The 8,990-nt window shown below is 41.0% G+C and overlaps 1 protein-coding gene across 1 annotated transcript in view; it reads right to left on the minus strand.

Moving 5' to 3' along the window:
• Positions 1–306: 306 nt before the first annotated feature.
• LOC308614965 (uncharacterized protein) overlaps positions 307–8,990 on the minus strand; it is a gene marked incomplete at its 5' end in the record, with an annotated part of 104,086 nt that continues 95,402 nt past the window's right edge. Inside the window, 2 exons of the mRNA XM_081229860.1 lie at positions 307–388; positions 4,576–4,720. Coding sequence (XP_081085986.1) covers positions 371–388; positions 4,576–4,720 — 163 coding nt within the window. The 3' untranslated portion in view covers positions 307–370. The remainder of the gene's footprint in view (positions 389–4,575; positions 4,721–8,990) is intronic.

The following is an 8,990-nucleotide window of genomic DNA, read 5'->3' on the forward strand; positions in this document are numbered from 1 at the left end:
GAGGTCTCAGTCTGGTGATAGAGACAGATCTGGAAACAAGCTGTTACAGGCATGTAACAAGTGCTGTAAAAGAGGTATTAAGGGCCTCCCTGGTGGCGCAGTGGTTGAGAGTCCGCCTGCCGATGCAGGGGATACGGGTTCGTGCCCCGGTCTGGGAGGATCCCATATGCCGCGGAGCGGCTGGGCCCGTGAGCCATGGCCGCTGGGCCTGCGCATCCGGAGCCTGTGCTCCACAACGGGAGAGGCCACAACAGTGAGAGGCCCGCATACCGCAAAAAGAAAAAAAAAAAAAAAAAAAAAAAAAAAAAAAGAGGTATTAACAAGGTGCACTGGTACTCAGGGAGGAATTGCTTTGCTCTGCCTGTGGAGGCTAGAGACGGCTTTGGACCTGAGAAACAAGGACAACAAAGAAACATTACAAGTTGATCTAAACAGAGTCAGTGAGGAGTCTGTCCTATAGTAGTAAACATTTATTTTAATTGGCTGTGTATGAGAATTTGGGATTACTGGATTTCCCAGCCATACATTGGTTGTTGAGTCAGTAATTCGGCTGCTACAGAGCTGGGCCAGAAAAGTACACCATCTCAGGTGGCAGATGAGCTCTCTGGGGAACGTTGATATGCGTCAACATTCACATGAACAAGATAGTTTTCTAGAAAAGGCCATGTGTGGGCTACATATTCTGTCATTTCTAAATCAGGCCTCATTAAACATTCATGCCTCTCAGATCATTTCATTTCCATCTTACAGCTGAACATCTGTGGCTCAGGCCTTACAATCCTCAGTCTTAGTATATCGTTTTGCTTTTAAATTCTGAACAGCCTGGCAGAAATGGAAATTTAGGATTCCTAAGCAAAAATTTAAAATTGGCTCCTACCTGGACCCTAAGCTTGCAAATTCTGAATAATTCTATTTAGGCAGGGCTTTCTTTAGTGAGAACGTGACATGACTGTGGGGGGAGCTTTGCCACTTAAATGATCTTGATGGGGGTGGGGATAAGTGCTTTCTCCTGGGATGTAGCCCAAGCCAATCGGAGAGAGGGGTACAGAAAATTGGCAAATGTTACGTCTCCATTTCCCAAGGCCTAGCTAGAGAAATGCCTTCTGCTGGGAGTGATAATTTGGGGAAATTCCTCACCAGCAACAAGTGAGACAGATGGGAGTGAAACAGCAAGCACAGATCTGAGAGAGCCGGGCAAAGTGCACAACAGACAGACATGCCTTCCCATGCTAATCCCCGCGTCCTGCCAGATCATCACTTGTGTGGACACAGAGGAGCCAGGTGGCCATGGGAGGTGTTCTCCCAGAGCAGCGTTTACAGTTTTCCTGGGGATGTGAGGGAAAACATCTGGGACAGTAAGAGAGTTCTTTGCAGTATACACAGAATCCTTTTCTTCTAAAGAAAAAATTGACATTTATGGGTTTTTTCCTGATTATAAATGTAAGAATGGCTCATAGAGAAAACTGCACAAGTTGCTGAAAAGCAGAAAGAAGAATATAAAGAACACCCATTATATCTCTATCCAAGGATAGTAACTATTAAAATTTTAGTGAATTTCTTTCCAGGATTTTACATGCATAGGTATTCATCACGGTTGAGAGCATACTATATGTATAATTTCATATTCTGTTCTTTTTCTCTTAATATCATGACATAGGAATTGCCCTAGGTTATTAAAATTCTCTGTAAACATTCTTCTTAGTGGCTGCATGTTTTATCCTATGATGAAATTTATTTACTCTAAATCCTAAATTTATTCATTCATTTAAGAAATATTCATTAAATTTTTTTATTTTTTCACTTAAGAGCCCAATGCTGAATGTGTTTTAATTTCCTTACCCATCTGCTAGTTGTTGGCCACTCAATCCCTTTCTTATTTCATAGCTTTTTTTTTTTTTTTTTTTGAGGATCTAGGCCAGACGTGAAAACAGGGAGTCAGAGTTAAGAAGAAGGTTGAAAAAATAATGGGAGAGGAATTTAGGCTGAATGAATGAAACGAGGGAGAGGGTCCAGTGAAAGCTGCTCTCCCACCACTAAGGCATCCAAGGATATTTCCTGCAAAATCAGGAATTGTTCATGGGCAAAGAAATCTCTGTGGCACTGACGTTATATAACTTAATGATGGTGATTCAGTAACTTCTCCACCATTTCTGGAATTGGCCAAATGCCTTCCTCACTCTTGGGTGCTGACTAGATGTGGCCCACCACTGGCCAGCACCACCAGTGCTAGCGGCTGTTGGGTTAGGAAAGGGAAGTGCCAACTCAGAGGGAAATGTGAGGCACCTTTTTCAGCAGGGTGAGTGGAGCTATTTTAGCCCCTGCGAAAAGTCTTAAGGGTGGACTCAAGTGGGGATGAATATGTAGTCTATTTCCAGAACCATCCCCATAGGATAGACCCTTGTGGAGCATCCATCCCCTTCCTTATGTTCTCCCCTCTTTGATTGAAGTTCAGGGGAAACAGCTACACCTAAACAGCTAAAGTACCTTCTCTTGCCTCTGTAAAGTTCTCAGTAAAACACCTAAGCCATTCCTGTGCTTGTTTAGAGTGCTCATACTTTATGCTTTCCTTTGCTGTGCAAAGCTTTTAAGTTTCATTAGGTCCCATTTGTTTATCCTTGTTTTTATTTTCATTACTCTAGGAGGTGGATAGAAGAGATCTTGCTGTGATTTATGTCAGAGAGTGTTCTGCCTATGTTTTCCCCTAAGAGTTTTATAGTATCTGGTCTTAACATTTAGGTCTTTAATCCATTTTGAGTTTATTTTTGTGTATGGTGTTAGAGAATGTTCTAATTTCATTCTTTTACATAAATATATGGAACGCTTCATGAATTTGCATGTCATCCTTGTGCAGGGGCCATGCTAATCTCTGTATTGTTCCAATATTAGTATACATGCTGCTGTAGCGAGCATTGGAGTGCTCATACTATGTTCTGGTCTTTCCCTGTCTTTGGCATTCAGCTATAGCTGACCTGTAGAAGTTCAATTTGTCAAAGACTCTACCACGCAATCTTTATAGGTACAGTGTTATCCTAAGAAGGGCAGTTATCTGATAAATAACTCCCAGAAGAAACACTCAGATATCCTGAAGGATAAATGGAAGCATGTGACACAACATGAAGCTTACAGGAGAGTATCTGATATTGAATGTAGTTGGATTACACATATACCTTGTGTTGCAATATGTATTTCCCTGAGAATTTGGAGAAAATCAAGAGGTATGAGAGGTAAGGGCACAGGCTTTGAAATCTGTGCCTGCATTTGAATTTGCCTCTGTCAGTCACTTGGCAGCTGTTTGACGTTGGGCAATTTATTTAACCTCCCTAAGGCTTAATTTCTTCATCTACATGAGATTTGAGATTATTTTAAGAATACCTCCTCAGGACTTCCTTGGTGGCACAGTGGTTAAGAATCTGCCTGCCAATGCAGGGGACACATCCCTGGTCCGGGAAGATCCCACATGCCCGGAGCAACTAAGCCCGTGCGCCACAAATACTGAGCTTGCGCTCTAGAGCCCATGAGCCACAACTACTGAGCCCACGTGCTGCAACTACTGAAGCCTGTGAGCCTAGAGCCCGTGCTCCGCAACAAGAGAAGCCACAGCAATAAGAAGCCCACGCACCACAACGAAGTGTAGCCCTGCTCGCTGTAACTAGAGAAAGCCCGCGCACAGCAGCGAAGACCCAACGCAGGCAAAAATCAATCAATCAATCAATAAAATTTAAAAATAAATGAATAAATAAAATTTGTCCTTATTTAAAAAAAAAGAATACTTCCTCATAGATGAGTGAATAAGATAACATACACGAAGCTCTTAATCTGGCACCTTTAAGCACTCAGTAAATAGTAGCTATTATTAAGTAGAGTGGAAGTTATTTTCAAATTAATTCAGTCAACAAATATTAATTGAGCACTGTCAGGGGCAGGGCTGTATGATAGCCCCCCTCCCCTTATACTTTATCTTTCATGTGAACTGAGTTTTTCTCTGTGGGTTCATTTACATTAAAATGATAACTTTGTCTTTTTCGAAACAGCAGATTTGTTACATTATCTACTAAGTCCTAAGCAAGTCTCAGAGGCTCCTCCAAAGGATAGGAATATTGGTGGTAATGTCTCTTACAAGCCCATTGTTTAATTCTTGATGTGAGCAGTAGTTACTATTTATTTTTCTGCTCTAAAAGAGAAATTTCCTTAGCTTTCCTTAAGAGAAATCACTTAGCTTTGAGGTTAACTTTTGTAACTTTTTAAAGATAAAAGTGTGTTTTTAACCCCAGAGTCCTATGCTATATATTTAAAGAAGTATTCCCCCTTTGCATTTTTAAACAACTATTAATTTGGCCTCACTTGAAAGATTGCTGTTGGTTCCTATAAACGGGCATCAGTTCCTCTCTAAATAAAGGTATTTTAATTTTTATCTGTCCTAAGACTGAGGTGACCCAAAGATGATGTACAAATGGCCAATATGCACATGTAAAGACCATCAACATCATTAGTCACTGGGCAAATGCAAATTCAAACCACAGTGAGACACCATGTCACACCCACTAGGATGGATATGATCAAAAACAATGGACTTACAAGTGTTGATGAGGATGTGAAGAAACTGGGACCCTCACACATTGCTGGTGGGAATGTAAAACTCATGCAGCCACTTTGGAAAACAGCTTGCCAGTTCCTCAGAGTGTTAACCATGGAGTTAACATATGACACAGCGATTCCACTCCTAGATATACATCCATGATCAATGAAAAATACATTCACAAAAAAACTTGTATGTAAATGTTCATAACAGCACTATTCATAATAGCCCAAAATGAAAACTATACATGTCCATCAACTGATGAATAGATAAATATAATGTGGTAAATCTATCTATGGATAGAATAGATATGGAATATTATTTGACCTTAAAAAGGAATAGTAAAATAGATAGCTAGTGGGAAGCAGCTGCATAGCACAGGGAGATCCGCTCTGTGCTTTGTGACCACCTAGAGGGGTGGGATAGGGAGGGTGGGAGGGAGACGCAAGAGGGAGGAGATATGGGGATATATGTATAGGTACAGCTGATCACTTTGTTATAAAGCAGAAACTAACACACCATTGTAAAGCAATTATACTCCAATAAAGATGTTAAAAAGAAAAAAAAGGAATGAAGTATTGATACGTGCTACAATATGGGTTAACCTTAAAAACATTATGCTGATTGAAAGAAGCCAGACACAAAAGACCACATATTGCATGGCTCCATTTATACGAAATGCCCAGAATAGGTAAATCAATAGATAAAAAGTAGATTACTGGTTGCCAGGGTCTGGGAGGAGGTGGAAGGGGAGTGTCTGCTAATGAGTACAGGATTTCTTTTGGGGATGATGAAAATGTACTGGAATTAGTGATGATGGATGGACAACTCTGTGACTATACTAAAAACCACCAACTTGTACTCCTTAAAAGAGTGAACTTTATGCTATGTGAAGTTATATCTCAATAAAGCTGCTATTTAAAAGTAAAAGACTGGGCTGGAACAGATGCAGTTGTTTTTCCATTAACAAAAATTGCCTGCCATATACCCATGTATCAAGACATTATCACATATTATCATTATGACCTTTGCCTTTTAGTTTAAGTTTACTTAGGACCTGAAAGAGAAGAGTGCTTACTGCTTTTAAATTCCAGAGGGTATCTAAAGACTGAAGTGAAAGAAATTAGAAGATTCCTTGAAGCAGACGCTACAAGTTTCTTCCTTAATTTTCTTTTTTTTTTTTTTTTTTTGCGGTACGCGGGCCTCTCACTGCTGTGGCCTCTCCCACTGTGGAGCACAGGCTCCACACGTGCAGGCTCAGCGACCATGGGTCACGAGCCCAGCTGCTCCGCGGCATGTGGGATCTTCCCGGACTGGGGCATGAACCCGTGTCCCCTGCATCAGCAGGCGGACTCTCAACCACTGCGCCACCAGGGAAGCCCCTCTTCCTTCATTTTCTTAAAGCCAGGTCAGTTTGAATGCCAATTTAAGCCAAGATTATTTTAAATACTTGGAGAAAGCTGGGTTTAACTTAGTTGGAGCTACAGTTTGCAGTGGTCATCTGATGAAAGACTCCATCACACTGAGAAATGCTGGGCAGTAATAACCCTGCTGTTGACAACTAATAAAAATCCTAAAAAGATGTGTAAGAGGACAGTGTTTCAGAGGCTGCTTTCATAAAATTTTGCAACTCCTTGGATATGGAGGACTAGATTAGGAGGAGGCAAAAATGCCCAGAGAGTTTCCAGCCAAAATGACTAAAATATGACAGAGCCGTTGACAAGAGTTAGCAGGAAGGGCTGGTGCGAGCTCCCCTGCAGGCACACTGAGTTTGAGGTGCTGACAAAAACTCAGCTGACTGGTGCTTCTACCAGTGTAGAAGTATAGCATTTTTAGAGCTGGAAGTGACCGTATTGATTATCTAGTGACTAGTGCCTTTATTTTCAATGAGAAACCTCAGGCTGAGTGAAGGCGAGTGACTTGCCCAAGGTACATCTGAAAATTGGTATCAGAGCTCCTAGGCTAACATTCTGAGCTGCAAGTAGTTGGAAATGTAGATCAGACACTCAGGAGAGAAAGTGCTGCTACTTGGAAAGAACAACTTGGAAGTCAGCTGAATAGTGGGGAAAGCTGAAGTCATGTGAGAGGATTTCTAGAGACATAAAGATGTTGAAATCAATGACTCAAAGAGGGAGGTCCGGTGATCCTAGCCTGGGCTTTCAGAGCAGCACCTCCTTCACGGGACGACTGATTGAGGGCCTATGTTTTGTCAGGCGCTGTGCTCGGGATACAGTGGCAGATAAAAGAGGCTCCCTGCCCTTTTGGAGCCAATGGCCCAGTGAGAGAGAGATCAGCAGGCAATTCCAGTGCAGTGTGACAGATGCTGTGAGGTAAGAGAATGGGGTGTGGTGGGGGCCAAGCAGGTCCCCTAGCATTTCAGGTCCAGAAACTGAATTTTATCAGTTTACCCAGAATTGACTAGGCAGGCAGGAAAGGGAGAACATACTTTGAGAAGAAGGACTGAGCTACACTAACCACACCCACCAGACTGTGAAGGATAAGCTAGAAAAAGGATTTAATACTTGACGATGAAGGTTCTATCTTTCCAGCCTTATCTTTCACTTGTGCTCATCCTGCAGGGTAACCCCCTCCCCATGTCCCCATTCCCAGGAATTGGAAGCTTGCTTGGTAAACTCAGAATCTGAAGGAGGTGAATATTCTTAAAGGATATTTCATCAAAACCCATGAAATCATTCTTGTCCTCAATAGATATCACCTTTCCAGGAACCAGAATATTCTGATTCCATCATTAGATAGAGCTGGATGAATAGACTCTGATAGATGGTACACTCTGGCTTCCTTTGTAAAAACTCCATTTTGGCAATCATACCTCTATAAATGCAGTCCTTTAAATATTTATTTGTTTATTAGGTAATTCATTCACATGTTCAAAATGTAAAAGTACAATAGGGTATACAGTGAAAAATCTCCCTCTTGCCCTGTCCCCTAGTCACTCAGGTCCCTGTCCCAGGGCCAACTTAAGTTATCCGTGTCTCGTGTACCCTTCCATAGACATTTTATTAATGCAGTCCAAATAATACTTTTTAAAAATTGCATCTTCCTTTAATTACATTCCAGTCATGAGAATATATTTAAGTCACCTTGTTTGAATTTGAGTAATCCCACTTTTTTCTGATTTCATTTGAGAGATATCCTGTCTCTTAAACTATAGGTACAAATGTCTCTTAGAGTGGGTAACTTCTGCCGATAGCCAATCTCATCCATGTGTGTACGTGTGTGTGTGTGTGTGTGTGTGTGTGTGTGTGTGTGTGAGCTTCACAGAGTATCTGTATCTCTAAGTTCTAGGAACACATTATGATTGCTTCCTATGTACAGATTCTGATGTCAGTCATGATAGTGAAATAATGATTTCTTACAATAAGCTCTTTTGTTATTTATTTTCTTGACCCTGTAACTATACTAGCTTTTTGTTTAAATCTCAGGACACGTTTCAAAAACTCTGTACTTTGTTGGTTGGAACTAGGTAGAGTTGGGCATATCCCCAAAGCAACAGTAATGAGGGAGATATTGGAAAGCAGAATTTGCCATGCTTCTGATGTGTGTTCTATTCCTTGTCCTCTTACCTGTCCCCCCCATCTGCCACATTACCCTAAATTATGCCTCTAGATTAACCTACAAGAGTATACTACTATTAGACATGAATATGTATAACCATTAGTTACGAGACCACCAAAATCCTACAGGTACTGGCTCAGTCAAAGTTATTGGTGTCATGCTGACCTGTTGTGAATGAGGGAAAAGACGGCAGAGTTCACAGTGTATTCCATTTCTTCTGAAAAAAGGAGCAACCAAAGACCAAGGTGTTAAAAGGTATCACCATCAATACTTTGCAGAGTTGGCTCAGCAGTACACAAACAAACCAGTGTGGAAGACGTGTGCTTCCAACTGATAAGGTCAATCTAAAAATTGTTACAGAACTTTTTCAAGAGCAAAAAATAAATGAATAATAAATTAATAAATAGGAAAAGAAAATTAGGGGGTGAGGAAAGTGCTTTGATTTGTTTTTACAGTGGTAGGACTGGTTTGGGTGGCTCTATCCATACACTTTCCTCTGGATTCCAGGAGATAAACATATGTTCTATGACTATAATGAGTTTTTTTTTGTAATGTAAAACTTAATAACCTCCTGGCCTTATTATTTCCAGACACTCCCAATTCTTACATCTACAAAATCAAAATAGTGCCTTTAATGAGTGACATGAGGATGTCCTCAGATCTCAGACAGAAATGGAACAAGTAATGTCAATACCACTTGTTGTGTATACTTACTGTCCCCTTACATTCCTTTATTGAAGAGCAGCAGATCTCTGGCCACGCTAAGTACACTGAGAGAATTAGAACTTAGAGGTGGCTGCATTTAATTGCTGGGAGAAGGCACTCTGTAAATTTTGAG

The sequence above is a fragment of the Mesoplodon bidens genome (genome assembly GCF_964165515.1).
Source record: "Mesoplodon bidens genome assembly, chromosome: 3".
In the NCBI taxonomy this organism is placed as follows: Eukaryota; Metazoa; Chordata; class Mammalia; order Artiodactyla; family Ziphiidae; genus Mesoplodon; species Mesoplodon bidens.